The sequence below is a fragment of the Anser anser genome, assembly GCF_964211835.1.
Source record: "Anser anser genome assembly, chromosome: 1".
In the NCBI taxonomy this organism is placed as follows: domain Eukaryota; kingdom Metazoa; phylum Chordata; class Aves; order Anseriformes; family Anatidae; genus Anser; species Anser anser.
The window spans coordinates 24,498,038-24,518,154 of record NC_139720.1 but is presented as its reverse complement, the minus strand read 5'-3'; the positions used below and the strand labels follow the sequence as shown (position 1 = coordinate 24,518,154).

At 35.6% G+C, this 20,117-nt stretch overlaps 1 protein-coding gene across 17 annotated transcripts in view; it reads right to left on the bottom strand.

Moving 5' to 3' along the window:
- The window catches only part of CADPS2 (calcium dependent secretion activator 2), a 311,395-nt gene that overhangs the window by 78,608 nt on the left and 212,670 nt on the right, over nt 1-20,117 (bottom strand). For 11 of the 17 annotated variants that reach the window (XM_083829288.1, XM_083829287.1, XM_083829297.1 and 8 more), the window contains 4 exons: nt 11,057-11,158; nt 5,794-5,857; nt 3,825-3,948; nt 1,573-1,593 (listed from right to left, as the gene is read on the bottom strand). In XM_083829288.1, coding sequence (XP_083685414.1) covers nt 1,573-1,593; nt 3,825-3,948; nt 5,794-5,857; nt 11,057-11,158 — 311 coding nt within the window. The remainder of the gene's footprint in view (nt 1-1,572; nt 1,594-3,824; nt 3,949-5,793; nt 5,858-11,056; nt 11,159-20,117) is intronic. The other 6 variants (XM_083829296.1, XM_083829298.1, XM_083829299.1 and 3 more) reach the window with 1 other exon arrangement.

Sequence of the window (20,117 nt, the reverse complement as noted above, 5' to 3'; positions counted from 1 at the left end):
GTTATACAGAAGTGTACAACTGAGGTTTTGGAGCACAAAGGTCATAGGAGACAAACTCTAAACTCAGTTTCCTCATTTCACAAATTCAACACTTTCTAAATTTCTCATTTGAAGAGATATTTTCTTCAACTATATGAGTAGAAGTACTACCTGGAATATTTGTGCTATCTAGCTGTAGGTATCTTAAACAGTAAGGAAACTTTCTTAGGGTGCATTTGTATTTGATGACATGAAATACGTCCTTTCTCAGAGAAATTCTTGAAGGTGCCTCCAAGTGCTCTGGATCACTTGCTTCAAGATCCTCTCCCTGTTGATCAGAGAAGGTCAGGAGATCATCTGCTTGTCAGGCACCTAAAGCTGGTACTGTCATGTGAGCTCATCTGAACTTATTCTAATCAGCTGTGGCAGAAATGCCCACACAACTACTTTTTTATTTTTATTTATTTTTTTTTTTACAACTCTGAATACAGCACTTCTATTTCCAGGGCATTGAAAGCTTTCTAATGAAAATCATGAAAATCATTGGAAGTCTTGGGAATCATTGATTATTTGGAATCTTCAGTTATGAACATAACTTTTAAAAATATAGTCTTTATAATTTGCTAGCATTTTCTGCTTGCTTACTGGCTAAGTAAGCTGTTCCTCTTACAGAGAAGGGGAAAGTGAAAAATGGACTTTCTTTCTCCCTTCAGGCCCCTCAATGTCAAGGAGCTCCATTTTGAACTACCTGGATGCAACCTTTAAAGTCATCACCCGAGTTGGTCTCTCTGGACAGAAAATGAATGTATTCATGAGAAAACTAACAACTCTTTGCCACAGCTGTGGCTGAAACCCCACAAAGTATTATAATCAGGCTACTGTTGCATCTGTGTGTAGATCTTTAAAAAAGGTAAGACAAAGTAGCGTGTGCATCTATTCCATTCCGTTCCAATCCATTCCGTTCCAACGTGCATATATATGTACAATCCCTCATATATCCATATAGCCACTACTCAGCCACATGTTTGAGTAGCCATTACTATTTGGTCACCATGTAGACAATACTTCAGCTATGCTCTTTTTTGATCATTTGGTTAATTATTTGGATACAAGCACTCAATAAACTCTCTACATTACTGTAGAATATATTCCATATCATATTCAAGAAATCTGAAACACAAAGAACTACCACACTCTCAAACCTCATCTGTAACTAGAAAAAGAAACTTATTACAAAACACAGCCATATCAGAGAGATGTAAAACAAACCTTATGAAATTAGTTCTCTTATCAAGATCTTCATTTTGGATTAACAGCTGAACTTCTCTGCATCACTTTGTTACAACTCTTTCACAGAAATTACAATTGTTTCAATATTCCAAAATATACAGAATAATAAAATTATCTGAATTGCTAATAAATATACACATCATAGTTAAGCACTGGTACAAATGAATAACACAGGGACTATACTATACCGACAAAATTAATTTTAAGGCTTGCTTATGTTCTGGTCAATATCTTGGTATTGATGCAGATGCAACACACCAACACACCAAATCACATGCAGACATGCACACAAACAGTAATCACCTGAGTCCTTTTCTGCTGTTGCTAAATATAAAACAAAACAAGCAAAACAAAAACAAAAAAAAAAAGAAAAGGAAAAAAATCATTGTAGAAATACAACTACTTTAATTTCATCAGAGTAGAATAAATACCAAAGAGTTGAAGACTTCTTAAAATTTTGAGAACAGCAGTGACAGTCCTGACTGTGGCAGAAACGCCAATACCACTGCATTGTCTTCTCTCCTTTTTGTCTCCTCAAATTCAATTTGAGGAATAAGTAATTAACGCAAATATAGGCATTAATTACTTCAAGAGAAGAACACCATTTCAGTGCACAGGATAAAATAATGCTCCCATAAACCTAAAGGGAATGGATGAAAACTATTACATTTATATTGGTAAAAATGTAGAATATTTATAATAACCTCAGTATAGAAATAGACAAATACAGGTCTCATTGCAACTGAGGACCAATGTGTTTAATTTTCTGATGTTATGGCGTTGGAGCCCTTCACTTTCAAACAGTACTCTACTTATTCTCAGAAAAAGTACTTTATCTCTCTTGATGTAATAGACTTCTATAGGCAATTATCTATTGTGCTTTGGGCTTACAATTACTTGAGTATAAATCTACTTATAGAAACCTAGTTGTATTTCAGCCAAAAGAAAATAAATTCAAAAAGAAATTTGCAAGTCAATATATGCCATGGAGTTGACTTCAGTTTTATATGGCATTCTGCTTACAGCAGTATTACTAGTATGCATATTTTAAAGGGCAGAATTTGATGTTCACAGTGAACTGCCAACATTTTCTAGGATTTAGTTAAAAATCCTGAACAAAGATGTATTTACTTCATTGTAAAAACCTTTCCCAATCCAATTTAGTGTCAGAGCGTTTATATATCTTTTGCAAACTTTTGTAATTTTTAAAAAACTATTTCCATTTTTATACCCATTATTTCAACAGGTTTGCTAAGAGACTAATATTGAGCATCAAAAAATCCTTCTTATGAATACAGGAAGATAAAAACTAAGGGAAATCATATTTTTGCTTTCTTGTTTTCCAGAACAGATTTAATATTCATCTTTCTTTCTTTAACACAACATGATATCATAATTAATTATGATAAACTGGTTACTAAGATGGTTTCATGTTGTTACTCCCATGATATAATACTGGTTGCTATAGTGATGAGATGGGTTTTTTTTGTTAATCACTTCTGAGATTGGTTAAATCATGCTTTTCAGAGAATTTGAACAGAAATGGAAAAAGGAAAAAAAGTTGACTTTATAATATTGCTAGACATATGAGGCTTCTTCATTTTGTTGTTATGATAACTATTTCTTCTGGTGTATTTCTAGAAATATATGCTATGAAAAATCCTTCCTCACCATATAAAAAACAGATTTTTAAAGCAGAAGTCATTATTTATTTTCATGCTAATTGACAGTACCTCCAAAGAAACACTTATATAGATGCACACACATGGTTTTCTTCTTCTGAATATATCTGTACACATATAGCTTTCTGTGCTTTATGGAGAGTAACAGCTGTGCCTTTAACAAAGCATGCCACTATTCTGACTTCGTTTTTGTTCTACATAAGGTTTACTTACTTCTGTACAATACTAAAATGATGTTGTGTTTCCTAGCCAATTTTTTAGTATGATCTTAAATTAATTTCAATGTATATGTTCCAGAACATATGTAAATTCCAGAAAAACTACTGATTACCATAAAATCTAGCGTTTTGTCCCATTAGTTCATTCAGGAAATGAAGATGTAATTAAAGTTTTAATCATCAGATTATTTTCATACATCTGAAAACACAATGGCAAAAATAAATGACACTTATCTGTCTGCCTTATAAATACATCAGAAAGGCATCTACATCCAGAGTTTTCAAGTTTCAAGGTACTGTTACTGCTGATAAAGAAACAATTTCCTGTCAGTAGTTTAATTACTAGAAATAGTTAGAGAAATAAAAAATAATCCATAAACAACCTTTTAGATTTGTGGAAAACTCAAAAGTAAGAACAAAGGGCAACTTAAATTAAGAAGTCCTGGTCTTCCATTCAAACAGGGTCCCAGGAGGCATATTAAAGCCAATGAATAGGAAAAAGCTCCATAGTTCACCAGCTGAGATTTTAATGAGACATTTCCCCTTGCTGTGGAAGGGGTTTGTTCAGGAAAGGCAAAAGGCTGCTCACAGAATATTCAGTTAATAGGCATTGTTGGCTTTTACAGCCACTTTGGCAGTTGATTGCTGTACTAACCTTCTATTTTGGCATATTCTGTAAGTCGAGTGTAATTGATCAAGGCAGCCTTCTCCAGACATTTTCTGACCACTTTCTTCACCTCTTCTGCTGGTATGGGAGTGGCAATATCTTTCATTAAAACCTGTACCAGAGACAATTATACCACTTGGTTACACTCATTACTTAATACTCAGTGGAAAAGGATAGAAGTATCCTAATGTTACTTCAGATGTGATAATAATTAAAGGAAGAAATCAAAAAGGAAATATTTCAGCTGGTGGAACTTGATATTTGTCTTTAAAGATTTCTGTTGAACACTATATTTACACTCTATACAAGATACTGCAAGATACCTCTACAGTTTGGCATCTTGCAACATGCCAATCAGTTTTCATTTGGGTGACACCAAGAACAGTATAACAAGAGCATTCCTTGCGTGGTTTGGATCATGGTACCCACAGAACATGTGGATGTGAAAATTTGCTTTGTTCTCACCTGTGGAAAAGCTTCCACCATTGTATAACCATTGATTCTTCAACAGCGTAAAGGAGAAACTATGTACTGTGCCATCAGAAGTAGCTCATACTGATTGCTTTTCTTCCTTATTTAAGTCTTTCAAATTTAGCACATCCTTGTGAAAAATCACACAATCATAGAATCATAGGATGGTTTGGGTTGCAAGGGACCTTAAAGATCATCTAATTCCAACCTCCCTGCCATGGGCAGGGACACCTCCCACTAGACCAGGTTGCTCAAAGCCCCATCCAACCTGGCCTTGAACACGTCCAGGGATGGGGCATCCACAGCTTCTCTGGGCAACCTGTTCCTGTGCCTTGCCACCCTCTGAGTAAAGAATTTCCTCCTTATATCTAATCTAAATCTACCCTCCTTTAGTTTAAAGCCATTACCCCTTGTCCTATCTCTACATTCCTGACAAAGAGTCAGGAGTGAGTCCAGCTTTCCTGTAGCTTTCCTGTACCTTTAGGTACTGGATGGCCTCAATAAGGTCTCCCAGAGCTTCTCTTCTCCAGGCTGAACAATCCCAACTCTCTCAGCCTGTCTTCATAGGAGGTTCTTCATGGACCTCTAACAGGTCCATGTCCTTCTTATATTGGGGGCCTCAGAGCTAATCACAGTACTCCAGGTGGGGTCTCAAAAGAGCTGAGCAGAGGGGGAGAATGCTTTCTAAGACAGAATCTCTATTTGTGGTGAGTTCTGCAGAGCTAAATGGCTGTCTCTTCCCAGGACCAGACCTCACTGACTTTAGTAGAGATATACAGAGTGGGACCTAAGCTTTTTTTTTTTTTTCCTTCTTTTTTCTTTTTTTTTTTTTTTCCCATTCATACACTCTTCAGGCTCCTACTGATAGTCCTCTGAAATCCCTGTTGGAATTTTAAATTCTCTTACCCCTGAGAAGGCAGAGATGCTTTTACCATTAAAAGGCCTTCTCCCTTTCAGTCAGTAAAAGAGGATTTGCTGTCAAGGGCTTTACATTGCTAACTGCCCATGACAGTTTTATTGCACATAGCTTTTTTTTTTTTTTTCCTTAAATTGACTCAGACTACATATTTATAGAAGATTATTTGGATTATATAAATGCTTTTTAATTTTATGTATCAGTACTGACAACATCAGTGGCAAGGAAGTTGTAGACAGCAGGAAAGAGGGGCTGTAGAGTAGACTTGTACTACTTTACAGATAATGCTGGGTAATCATTCAATTTTAAAGAAAGAGTCACTACCATGGTTTAAAGTGAAATTCCAGGAAATTTGTCCTACAGAGAACAATTGTTTGCCTCTGTGGAAAACATTGAGAAAAACAAAACAAAACAAAACAAAAACAAACAAAAAACCCACCTTCCAGTGAACAACTAAAACCAGTAGTAGAATACTAAAGAAGAATCAAGTCAACTTTCAGTGGCCTGAAGGCAAAAGAAAAATGCAGGCTTAATATTCAGGCAGAATTTAAAGTATATTGACAAACTTACCCTTTCAAGTAATGAAAGTGTGGCTTTTAAAGCTCCTTCAGGTCGTCCAAAAGGGAAACAGTATCTTTAAAAAAAAGAGAGAGAGAAAATGGTAAGAATTTACTTTGAGATATGTGTACAAAACTCACATTAAATTATTTTAATATCATACTCCCATAGGCAAAGTTCTAATGAAAGCAGATGATCTCTTCACTAGTCTGCCATGGAAAATATATATACTATAACAGCATCAGCCCACCAGCAGCTCAGGCCTTAATATAGAAAAAATACAAAGGGAAAAAAGCATTGCATGCACTTTCTCAACTACGAAGGATAATTAATAGTCTCTGACGAGCTTAATTTTCATCTTCCTGGAAAGAGGTACTATTTCTCATGCAATAATAACAGCGACATGACAGTGAAGCAACACTCTGTATATTATCTTTTAGCTTTAATATTGGATTAATATAAGAATAAAATATCTGATATTTAAGTTTTTAGAGATATATTGGAGCAAAAACTTGTGCAGATATTCTATAATGTTTCCTATTTTACTATAAATAGTTTGGAAAAGCATTTTGTGTTATTTTTAATTTTATCAGCTAGGACTTAAAACATACCTACTTCTGTCTCCACACTTCCAATAACATATAACATGTAAATTAAAAAAGTGATCCCATTCTTAGCTTTGTTTTTAATTTTTGTCTGCTGAATGAACCAATAGATCAGCTCAATGAGACTATAGAGCTAAAGTAATAGTAGCCTCTCCTAATCCTGTCTATAAAATCTTGTGGGATATCCCCAATTGGAAAAGGGATTTCTTTGCTGAGATTATTTTTCTCTTATTATTACTCAACAGTGGCCTCATGTTCTAATATTTTCCAACAGTAAAATATTTTCTAATGATAAAAGGATTCAGACCAGTGAATTTTAGATATGCCTTTTGGTCAGCCAAAATAAAGCCCTGTAAATGAGGTCAAAAAAGGATTTCCAGCTGAGAGAATTTCAGTATTTGCTTTGCCTCATTCTCTTTCTATCCTACAGTAGTGCTAACAACTCTTGGGGACCTGTTAACAAATTAGGAAAGCAGATTTAAGGCCCCTTAGGCTTTAAGTCATCTTAAAACAGAACAAATCCTTAGTTGTTTTGACTCTTCCTTTCTTTTCTATAATCCTTGACTTGTCTTTCCCATGGTTTATTCTTACTAACCCGGAATGGTAGTTTTTGAATAAAGGTCACTCATTCTTTGATTATACTTAATATTTCAAACCAGCGTATGTTCTGCAATGTAAACAGCATAAAAAGTTTCCAAAATCCACACAGTTTAAAGTTGAAAATGCAGACTGAAGACCTGGGGGTTGTTCAATATCCGTGAGTACGACATGGGCAGACAGCTTTTATGTGCAATTGGTACAAAGAGCTTCTGACAGGGAAGAGTTGTTTTCTCAAGATAAGAAGCTCAGAGAAAAGGAAACGGTCACAGTTGATGCCTAAAGGGTCACTCTGAGCAGTCCTACCTCCAGCATTACAGCCTTTTACTGGGTACAGAGGTATTGGTCCTCAGGAGATATTTGTGTGTGTAAATTACTTAGGGAAGAATAGAGAAGGAGCAGGACTCATGTTCTACATTACTACCAACAACATATAGAAGCGAAGAAGGAATACTCCAGAGACTAAATTCACACAGCCAGGCAAGAGGTTAAGTCCAAGACAGCCATGGCAGCTTTCTCTGAAATAGTGGCTCTTCCACATTTGATGCCCGAGAGGCAGGCAGGGATCTGGAATCTCAGTGAGTAGAAAAGATGACAGAGAGAAGTTAAGTACCTCAAGGACTGGGAAATATTTAAGTAAGGAACCACCAGCACAGGATGGGCAGGCTCCATCTTAATCACCATGGAGCCAGGCTGATGGCAACGAAAATTAAAAAGTCACAAGACAGTATTAAAACTGGAAGCTGGGGGATTGGCTGACAGGCATGGGAGAAAACCTTTGCTGGATCAATGTGACCTAGGTGGACGTAGCAAATGTTCAGTGCAGCTCTGAAAAGGCAAGAAGGGAAATATGCTCTTTAGTTAAACTGTCCACAATGACAGCTGACTAGTGCATGCAGTGCAAAGCAATAGAGCAAGAGTAAAGCTTAGAAATGTTCCTACATATCACAGGAAAAAAAAAAAAAAGGAAAAAAAAAAACCACAGTGTTGGCAATCCTTGAGAATCCCTTATTATAACTGCAAAACTGTACTACTATACTATTGACCCTCCAATTAGGGTGATGAGAACAATTAGAAAATGTTAAGTGAGATTAGAGAAACTACAGATTGATAACAAATATTAAGAGATTTCAACTACACACATGTACAATTGATCAATAACTCATTAGGATGAAATATAATGATAAAATTTTGAAACGTGGTATTGAATTGCTGCTTTGAACAATTAATTGAGGACCCACGAGAGAGACATTGTTCTGGATTTGGTCTCAAGTGTAAACAGGACACAAAATAATGATCACAAAATAATAACATTTAGCAGTGTAGCAAAAGAAATCATTCCAAATAAATTCAGTATATGTATACTCAGTTCAAGAATGGGAATTAAGGAAAAAACGTGAACTTGAAAAACAAAGGTCCAAACCTTAAAGTGATGTCCAAAAAGCAATAAGCCTACAAGCAGTCTGAGGTAAAATTCAGTAAGTAGGATCACAGCTCAAATGCATGCCACAATTAAAAAAAAAAAAAAAAAAAGTGGTTAAACAAACAAAATACCTTCTATATGACTCCATGAGAAAGTTAAAGAAGTTATTGTAGAGAATTTGGCATGTGAGAACTGTAAAACATGTAAACTGTAAAACAAACCAGGAAAATGTGAAAGTCCTTAAAATATGTTAGGACACACATAAAAGGCAAGGATGCTCAAGCTGATAGTAGAAAGGACAGCAGAAGCAAGAAGATGCAAGGGTATGGTGTGATTGCCCAGTGACTCAGAGGGGACTCAAGGACAGTAAGGCCGAAACAGAGAAACTCTGTGTATGCTTTGGATCAGTCTTTACTGCTGAATGCATTTTTCAAAATATTCAGCATCTCACAGTTTTCACAACAATTTTGATGGACTGAAACATGGAGTAATTTTAATACTATATTTTCTTAAGAAAGCAATCTCACAGCCATGAATATCCTGTGTTAATTACTGATATATATATATTTTTTCACATAATTTGAATCTAAGTTTTCTTTAAAATCTAATGCCAATTCTATATCAGGATGTCCTTTATTGTCACTCTGTATGCTTTTACATATTCTAGGGCACTACTCATTCTTCCTTCTACCAGTATTACACTATCATCCTCATTTAAATCCAGACATGTCACCTAATTTTTTGAATTTCTATCATTTGTCCAAAGAAAGACATAATGATTATTCCTCACCTGGCAGAGCTCTCTTGCTTATTTTGATTAAATAAGATTTTAAGGCAAATTCCAGAAGGCAACCTGAAGGATGGAGGCATTCACCTTTGAATGACACATTTAATTGCTCTTAAAGAGGAATTTCTAATGTAATTTGAATTCCCTAAAGATCCAGCAAGAATCAGGCAGAAAGATCCCATAGTTGCTGATACAGCCCAAGCTCATCAACGTACTCTGCTGTTTAGGTAATCAGACATGGTGGTCTTTGCTTTTATTTGTTCCAACTCAAATAATTATTTAGACATCATTATACATTTTGTAATTAGTCTCATTCATGTGAATGCCTGAAGCCTGAAGATGCCCATCTTCTCCTGCTCTCTCATTTCCCTTCTCCCTCTGTACATATTGAGAAGGCTTCTGCCGCTTCAGTATTTTTTGGACAGAACTACTCTCACTGCCCTCATCACAGCGTACAAGAAAAAGTACTTACATTCATTGGAAATTACAGTGATTGTGTTTCTACAAAAAACTTGATATGTTCATAGGTATGCCAATCAGACAAAAAGTCTTCACCGAACTCCCACACTCCTTTGTTTTTCTTTGTAGCAAACATGAGAAGATTGTCACAGAAACAACTATTCCTTCTCGCTGCAGATGTTGTCTTTGTCACTAGTCTCCTGCCTTTCCAAGACCTGGGTAGAAAGCACTCCATCCTATGCTGCTCTATATTGCTTCTTAGGCAAGAGCTATTGAATCCGATGGGAGACAGGAGATATGAAATATGTCAGTGAAGAATTTTTAAGAGAAATGAAAGAAGGGAGTACTGTTTTGTTGTTGTTGTTTGTTTGTTTGTTTTTCCCCAAAGGAATACTCTTCAAAGAGAACCCTAGCTCTCTTTAGTTTAATACAGTTTAATACAGAGGAGAAGTCTCAAGTGAAGTCTGCTATGTCCTCCTTGCTTAAAAAAATCCCAAGCAACCTCATTATCTACGTGACAGATACCAGTGTATACTAGACACCTCATCACACCAGAGGGGGTATCCAACTAACTTATAGCAAACCTTGCCAAAGAAAAGAAAGTTTTTTTACACAGCACTATTTAAACTGTGGAACAGGTTGCCACAAGGTGATAGAGATATAAAAAAAAAAAAGTATATAAATACATTCTAAAAAATGTTCAGATTGGCAGAATGGTGGCAGACAGGTTGGCTAACTGTGATAAACTAATAGATTTGGTGATCTAGGTGCCAATTTTATGCTAAGGTTCACAAACCATCAACTGCTAGAAGGTTACCAAGGGAAATATCACTCCATGTTTGCTCTGTTTCTTGTACTCTTTTCCTTCTTCAACTGGTACAGTTGTCCTTACATGTCCTTACAGCTGTCCTTACGTATGACAAACTCTTTATTGAAGATGATGGACCTTAGATGATTTTGGAAAGCATATTACGAAACCCAGCAAATGACATTAGACAACTAGGAAAAAAGTTGTACCTACTATGTAGGTACCTATACGTACCAGGTACCTACTCATATGACTCTTCCGATCAGCATTAATCCAGAAAGTGGTATGACTTAGTCATTTTCATTCGGGCAATTTTCTTAGATTTACAGACAACTTAAAGTTCAAAAGGACCAATAAAATCAGGCCTTTATTCTTGCAGAATCTTTTCTACCACAGCAAGAATACAACTCACATGACATGCAAATGAATTCTAAGCACAAATACTTGTGCAAATAAATTATTCCATATTTAATACCTTCAAAACTTCTGTGCAGGTAGACTATTTCACTCTGTTTGTTCAAGATTAGTGCTGAACCTCATAATAAGAACATTCTGCCAGACAAAACTTAGTATTACTGAATAAATTATACACTTACCTGAAATGGCTTATTTGGTTTTCTAAAAGGGAGGAAAGTCTGTCCTTAATTTCCTCAAACCTTTCTTTCTCATCAACAGATACTGTTCCAATTCCATCTGGCCTGCAATATTAAATATTTAAGAATTTAATAATTAATAATATTTTAAGAATTGCTGACATCTCTTCATGCTGCCTGTTCTTTGAACAGTGATCTTTATTTTCAAAGTTTTCAGTTAACGTTTGCTACTCTCCTTTCACCTTTCCCCATTGCCTTTAAGGATAAATGGTAATTTGTTAATATAGTGAAAGAACAGACTATAACTAGACAAAGAACTGAACTTTTGGAGCTGAACTTTTAAATGCAAGTCCTAAGTTGCTACCTAGACCCAACATAAACACAAGGCATCACATATTTCTCCCAAATCACTCCCAAATAATAGTATCCTTTCTCAAGAAAATTAGTAGTTAGCACAATAGAGGGGCCTACTCTGATCTCTGTCTCAATTTCAGCTCCTTGAATCTTCCAGATATTTTTCCAGAGGCACAATGTGGCTGAAAGTAGTTACAAAAAATAAGGTGGGAGGCAAACCACAGTGAAAAAAGCTGGAGAAGGCAACATCTCAGAATCCCTGCAGTTAGAGTGAGCATAGATTTTTTGATCTCCCAAACCATATTGACAAACAGCAGCATGTAAACAAGACTTCCATATAAATATAGCATAAAGGATGCAATAAATATTTTTAAAGCACTGGCATTTAAAAAAAAAATAAAATTTAACGTGTCCCAATAATTAACAAGCCTTATATTAAGTACCCTAAACACATAATTAGTCTTATCCTAAATATGTTATTAATACCTTTTAAATAAAATAATGACAAAGTTAATGAAATTGAAATACATATTTCCCAATGGTATTTCTGCCTTACAATCACAACTTTCCCACATCATGCTGTACACTGCTTTAAAACAAAATATATGAAAACTTCCAGCTACTCACTTAACTTCCAGCTCCAGGGTAACAAAACATCTGCTGCTTCCCACCTGAGTTTATACTCTGACATGAAGTGTAGATCTACCCTGTACCTTCTCCAGGGCCCCCAAAACTATCTCATTGTTTTTAGAACTGGGAAAACTGTAGTGAAGTGACATGAAAAAAGACATCATGATTTTGCTAAATTGTTACTTTAACTTTCTCTACTATCCTTAAGCCTAGGAAGGATAATTTGCTACCTGGTCATGACACAAACAATTCTTTCACCCCTTAAATCACTTATATTTCTGATCTGTCAAGTCAAGGTGGAAAGAATCCCTGAACTCTTTATATTATTGTGAAGACAACAATAAAAATCAGATATGGTGGAGATATGACTAACCAGGCACATCAATATACTGTTGGATAAATTTGATGTGAAAGAGCAAATAACTTATTTATCTTTTTTTGACGGGTGCCAGGATACTTTACCTCAGCCTTCTGACAGATGGAACAGGCTCAAATTTAAGTAAATTTTACCGGCTGATGTCATTGTCAGGAGAGATCGTGCTCTGGAGTGATAAACTAAATAGTTCTGTCATATTAAGCCTTGCTGAAGCATGTCATATATATGACAGAAAAGACCTAGGGGTCCACGTAACAATAAGTGAAAAAGGTGAGCCAGTAGCATGTCATATGTGTCAACCTGCACTAAGACTAGGATCACTGCATACTGGGGACTTGTCACTTCACTGAGTTTGTTGCCATAAAGAACCATGCTGACAATGCCAAAAATTTTCAGAACTGTTAAATGTATTTTCAGTGAATGTTTGGATAGAACCAAATGTCCCAGAAGAAAAACAAAGACTACACAAAAAGGTGTTAGAAAAATGTACCAGCTGTGGCACTGAAAAACTCAACTCTTCAAAGCATGCTTTTACAAAAAATACAAACTCTGAATCACAATTTGTTTTCTTCCTTATTCTTTCTAGCCTTAGTGTAACAAGCAGAACCTAAAAATGCATTTTCATCACAGTTCTGAGACACACATTAAAGTGGTGACCATTTTTTGCTACTCTTGGGAGTGTCTTATCTACTACCAAGCAAAAAGAATCCACAGAAAAAAGAATCTGACTCTGAGATGATCTAAGATAGAAAAAATAGATGAATGTTTTCATAATTCCCACTCATTTTACCTTCTAGATCTTTTTTCTTTAATTCTTTAAATTAGTTTTTCTTTAATTCTTTAAAATGAAATAAAATAAAATATAACAAAATAAAATAAAATAAAACAAACAAAACAAAACAGAGTAAAATAAAATAATAAAATAAAATAAAATAGCATTGTTTTGAGCTAGTTATTTTTATTTATAAATTATTGTGTCTGCTAGGAAGATCAGAACCAAGCAGTCATACGGTTTTCAAATACTTAGGTTATCCAGAAGTCATGCCAGAACTATTTTGCAACTAAAAACGTCAACAAATGTGCATTTTCTACCATCCCTGATGCTACGAGTGACAATTTGGACTTGATTTTTTCAATTCAAAACCAGTATTAAGCCTTCCTATTACAGACTGGGACCTCTCTTTCAAGAACTCCACCAAGAAGTGATGGACTGTCTCCAGAAGTATCAAGTCTTCGTGTTATTGTACACGTGACACCATTTTAACAGTATCTTCCCAAGAAAGTGAAGGAAGAGTGAATTTTCCTTTCTTCCACATTCCTTTCTTCCTTAATGTTCACAGCTACTTTTGGCATTAGAAACCCAGGAAAAAAAAATAAGCAATGAACACTCAAAAACTGGGTAGCATTCTCTTTCTCACTTATATAATTTTTCCATTTTCTGAGCGCTCTGTCAATTGGATTTGGATTGGCCTGTCTTTTCTGCTTAGATCACTGTCTAACCAGCATAGATGTAACGTTGTTTCTGGTCACACCTCGACTTGTTTAATTCACTTAGACCTTAATATTGAAAGATATACGAAATAAATACCTCACGAGCTAGAGTTAGTGCATTCAAAAAGGAAGTAGCTGCTTGAACATTTTAAAAAATGACACCAAAAATAGAGATTGACCTGAATTTTTAAAGAAAATTTTACTGTGACAATCTTCCAAGATAACTGTCCTGATGGTAGTTCTCCTAGGGAAGCTAATTGATTAGGCGATGGATTTAGGGTTTCCTCTCAGAACAGACAGTTTTTATTCACTTGACATAATCCTTTAAGACTTGGAATACCTGTTGATATATTTTGCTGTCTAGAGGTCTTAAAACTTGTAATAATTTGCAGATGTCAATTGACACATTGTAGGAATAAGGTTCTTGAGAATAGGCATGGCATATGAGATAAAAATGGTATTCCAGTTCCAATGTGAATCAGAGATGATGGACATTTGGTTGGATATTGATTCATTCCAGCCCTCAACTTTGGAAACAGCTTCTCCTAGTGGCCTCTAGTGTGAAACTATTAACTTAAACAGGCCTGTTTTGCTGTGACAGGCTTGTGAAATAGTAACTGAATATGACTGACTTTTTTTTTTTTTTCTTTTTTCCCCCCTCTGGAACATTGTTTATACTGGTGCTTTTTGCATATTTTACAAATGTTTAAATGTTACTTTTTTAAAGAAGCTTTCCTCATTAAAAGCTTAGACCATCACTTTGGTCTTTCATGGGAAAAATAAAAATAAAAAGAGTAAGAGAAAAGGAATGCACAGATTGATATTCAGATATATACACATACATACAGATGAGAACAGTAAGGCTGACCAAAATAATCTGCCAGAAAAAGATGAAAAATTCTGATGAAAAACAAAATATATGGAAAACAAAAATACTTCAGCTAAGGTCTTACATCAAGACACGTATATAATAAACTATATTTCAGGGTGTAGGGAAACCAAAACCATAAACTACAAGTCATCTTAGCTTTTAGAAACAAATTGTTTTAGAAGAAGGCAGTGCTTTCTAAGAGCACTTGTTTTTAAACTCAACAGGAGGAAAAAGCAAACAAACGAACAGTGGCAGTTTTCAAATTAGTAAAATTAAAATTTGTTTTCTTGTTTCTCAGTAAACAAGATTTAGAATTTTGATTAAGAGACTTTATTATCCATTTACCAGAAATTTAATATCAAAATTTTCCTTTAAAGCACAGTTCCATTAACCAACGCTTTTGTAGAGTTCATGGTTTATGCTAGACAAGTCTAAGAAAAACAGTGATTTACATTATCAGCTTAGAAGCAGGCAGAGCAGACATCTTTTTATTAACAGAAAAGAAAGAGAGCAAATTATCACGTGGCAGTCACAGATAGCTTTAACCAACAAACACTTGAAGAGCAAACACTTTGTGGTTTATATTAACTATTCTACAAACATTCTGACAAAAAAAAAAAAAAGTTGGCACAATAGAGCCTTCTGCCATATGCATTCCTCAAGCTGATCCTACATCTGCTTGCAGTTCATACCCTCTTTTTCACAGTGAATGAAAAAGACCAATCCTGAAGGCTACTAAAACATATTAAGGTGATAGATCAGCTTAATTTTCATGATGTTTTATGCAGGAATATTTTAGGTGGGATACATTATTGCTCTTTTACTCAAAAATTTAGAGTGTACTAACGTGCTATAATTTTAGCTCAGGCATAAGAGTATGTATAGACATTAGTCAGTTGAAGTTAATGACAAAACAATGTATAACGTTTAGGGAAGGTGAGAGTATGTGATAGCATTAGCTGTTCCTTCACTGCCTAAGATTGCACCTATCACCTTAAATATGCAAAACTTTGTTTGGATAGTTCTTAACAATGTGTGAATTATGATTTATTTTCTACTGACAATTTCTCTGAGGCTTTTCAGAAGCAGATATTTTTGTCTTGATACATTGAAAAATGTGCCTCTCTTAATATTTTAGTGAGGGCAGCTTTTGCAATCAGCATAGTATAATTATCGACACTTTCCAATACAGCACAATATCCTTCCTTAAACCAAAGATGAGGTCAATACGGCTTCACTTGGCACTTGTAACAGGGCCAAGAACTTTGCTTCTAGCTTTGAACTCAGGAGATCTCTACCAATAATGTTCCTGTGGCTATCTGCAACAGCAATATGTAGAAAGCTCTGTCATTAACTGAACAACATTAATTAAAAAATACTCAGCTATTTAGAGAGTCTTCACATCAGAGGCTTGGGGGTATGATGTTTATAAGTGAATCACTTAAAAATGAGAATACAGATTAATTTAAAGGAGGTTCATCTTTCTCTGTGTTCCATATCAATCAGAGATTATCAGTTTCCAAAGATGAAGCAGGAAGCAAGATGCTTTGCACAAGACGGTACATGAAACTGAAAGACTAGTGAAAAAATTCTGTTTTCAGTATTGCCCAGTGAGCCTCAGAAAAGGGGAAGATTATATTCACCTGAAGAAGAGCGATATAAACATCCAAGAATCAACTAGATTTTCCAGATTTGAGAGAACACTGCTTCTGATCTGGAAGCACAAATTCACATAGCATATCAGTCCTAAAAGATACATTTTCTTCCTTCATTATTCTGGGGAAATGGTGACTGATAACAAATGACTTCTGAATAAAAACATGCTTTGAGTATGAGACACCCACTCTCACCATTTCCATTATAGATCACTGATATAAAAATGAGACAAATTACAAAACCAAAAGACATCTGCTGAACTCTATTGATACTGTATCAAACATGAGAGAGGATTTATATAAGATGCTGACAGACCGATGGAATATAACTTCCAGTGCAACACACCCTAAAGACCCTACACTGTAAGGGATCTCAGGCTCCTTCCTCCAGCTGTTGGACTGCCTGGGAACAGTTCTAAGATTAAAGCAGAAGGCCCAATTGGCAATAAAAGCAGTAAAGAAGACCTTGCACCTGCTGTCATTACAACACAGACAGAATGAAAGAGCTCCTGGGGTTGGGTGAATAAGAAGCTCAGCAGAAAGAGGAAGCATCTTCAACAGCTTATAACTGATGTTCCACAAAATCCTGCTAGTAATGGTTTCATGGGAAAACCATAAAAACAAACAAACAAACAAAAAAAACCTATAAACTATACATACAAATATATAACACTTTTGGAAAGAGATCGAGTGGACAAAATATTTCATGTCAGATGGTGACCCTGTACACATATGCACTGAAACTTCTTACTTAAGATCTGTAATTTTAAATTAAGCCTTATTAGATATTGTTTATGAAAGATAATGGAGAAAAAAGCAAGATACAGACAACCTTACTTTAACTCTAGAGATCATTCTCTCATAGAGAAGAGAGGAAATATTTATTCAGAAGCTTAAAAAAAAGATTAGAAGAGACAGAGCAATGAAATGATATTCCTTTACTTAGTCCAACAAAGTTCCTTGCCCCAGGTTTGAAAGGGTTGATTCCTCTGAACAGTCTTTTATCACTTGACACTAAGTGTAAAATTGCAATAAATGGTTCTTATCACAACATACTAGAAAAATGGAAAGAAATATATGAATGCATAACACTCTTCAAAGTTTCCATAGTTTCGTTTCACTTATGTGTTCTTTTACTCCACTTTAAGATATTTCCTCCAGAGAAAACAGGAGCAAGAAGCCTGTCAGAGAGTCTACAGTGCCAAACGATGGCAAGGATCTAAGAGGAGCTCTCAAAGACTGCAAATCTATTGCAGAGATATCAACATTATTTCCAGTGGTGTTTACTGTGGAGGAAATGAGGACAGCTCTAATGCTGGAACTCTTCTTTGCTCACAGCTAAAAATCTTCATTTTCACTACAGGATCTGTCTAAAATTAAAGCAACTAAGAGTTTATGGAACAAATTAGAAAAATAAACAGGAAGAAGTTGCCCGGCCCAGAACTGAATTACCTGTGGTTGGGTGAAAGTGCTCACTAAACTGCCTTCCTCCAGAGAAGTGGGAGATGAAGAAGGTGAGATCAATTTAAAATTAAAAGTTTCTAGGGGAGGTACGTGGAACTGCAGGCCAGTAATACATCCCAGAAAATTAGAAGAAACTATAATATAAGGATATTTAAGGATAAAATTAAAAGAAAGTTGGGTAAATATGATCTACTGTGAAGAAATCTGTATGGTTTTGAAGACACAAGGCAGGGGCATCCTATCTTCTGATCCTGATGTTCTCTAAAGGGATCAAAAACACATGGATGAGTGCAATCTGATTCATACAATGTACCTGGATTTCCAAAAACCTTTTTGCCAAACATTTTTAAGGCAAGAGAGTAGGAGTAGGAGTAAATGGTGAATATTTGCAGTGGAGGGATATTATCAGTAGAGTTCTCCAGTGATCCGTGCTGAGACCTGTGTTATCTTATGGTATTCATAAATGATCTGGCAAACAGCTAAAAACTGAGGTGATAGTAATTTTTGTGATAATTATGTGGAATAACATAGAATTGCATAAGGACCTTATGAGATCAAGCAAGAATAAAACAACAAATAACGACCAAGGTATATAAATATAAGGAAAAATCATTTGCTATTTAGGACAGAGATCTTAGTGTTATGATGGATAACGTCATGAGGCTGTGTCGAGTAGCAGCGAAAAAAGCAAAACATCAGGGATTAGAAAAAAAGGATAGGGAATTAGCAGAAAATATCCATCCAGTGTAATCAATGCATGGTTCACTCATAATTATTGAATCTTAAACAGAAAAGTAACAACAGAAGGATTTTTTATGTCTCTCTTCATCTGTTCCAGTAGCAAAAGAGACTGAAATGAGATCTGTAGGAGTCAAGATCAAAACAAGAGTTCTTTATGCAGGAGAAAGCTGAGTTGTGGAACTTGCTACCAAAGGTTCTAAGAATGCAAAGGGGTTACACAGATTCAGTGGTGCAATGGACAAGTACCTCAGAGGCTTGCTCCAGGTTACCAGACAGGCATATTCTGAGCAGTAAGGAGCTGGAGACTGAAAGAGCACTGAGAGTAAACATTACATACTCTTGCCCTTCTCTTACTCCAACCAGGTCAATGCTGCAGACAGGTGACTCACAGGCTTAGAAGAACCCTACTAAGGTAGGACTGCTCTATTCAAACACACATGGTGAAGATTTCAAAAGGAAGACAGAGAGAAACTATTTATCTTCAGTCATAAACAGGCTTTTGTAGCACTACTTTCACCTTCACTTATCATATATGAACTTCCAATATACCAGCTTTTTTTTTTTTTTTTTTCTGAATAGAAAAAGGTATAACAAGGGAATATGCTTGAATTTTGAATTTTTCAATTCAGTCTGTAACTCAGCAGGTGGAAAGAAGTCACTTTACACTTCATGTGTTACCCAACAGCATCCATTTCAGAGAAGAGGGACTGAATAGAAGTCACAGCATGAAAAGTAGACAAAAGTGAAGGTGATGGGGAAGAAACAATAGCTCCTACTTGGACTGATTAGACTGAAATGTCGGCCTTCAGCCATACCCTATAGTTCCTTGTTCCGCCCATTTCACTTTCATCAGAGATATACAAGTGCAGTGTATGCATAACTGCAGTGCGAAAAGTTCACTTGTGAGCTAATGACTTTGATGGGGACCATTATAGTGGAACATTTCAGAAGACAAATGCTGCAAAGAGGAACCAAAGGAAATGCTTTTGTAAAGGTACAGCACACATACGCAGAAGCACAACCACGGAAATCTGATTTTATTTACTAGAGGAAAAGGAATCTGTTGATTCAGAAACAAGGACGTGTTTCTTTTTAAACAATCAGCAAGGCTGCTCTTTCAGTAGAAGATTTTGCTGTTTGGCTATTTAATATGAGAATGTCTCTCTTAAGAATGTCGATGCACAAAAGCAGAAATGCCATTTCTAAGTAAGCAGTTTGTAGGCAGAGTCATAATGTTCTTCCCTGCAAGAAAGGGAAGGCACAAATGAGGCTTGGATTTCTCAGTCTAGGTCTCAGCACATTGTGGTCAATCCTGCATAAACATTTCTGTTCCTAAAGCAACAACAGTGGCATAAGAGACATAATAAGTACCAGTATTCTTGATAACTTTGTCGGAACTTGTGAACTACAACATTGTCACACTTAGGAAAGAAAACAGCTGGGGACTGTTCTCTGGTCCTGAGAGCAGGTGACAAGGTCTGC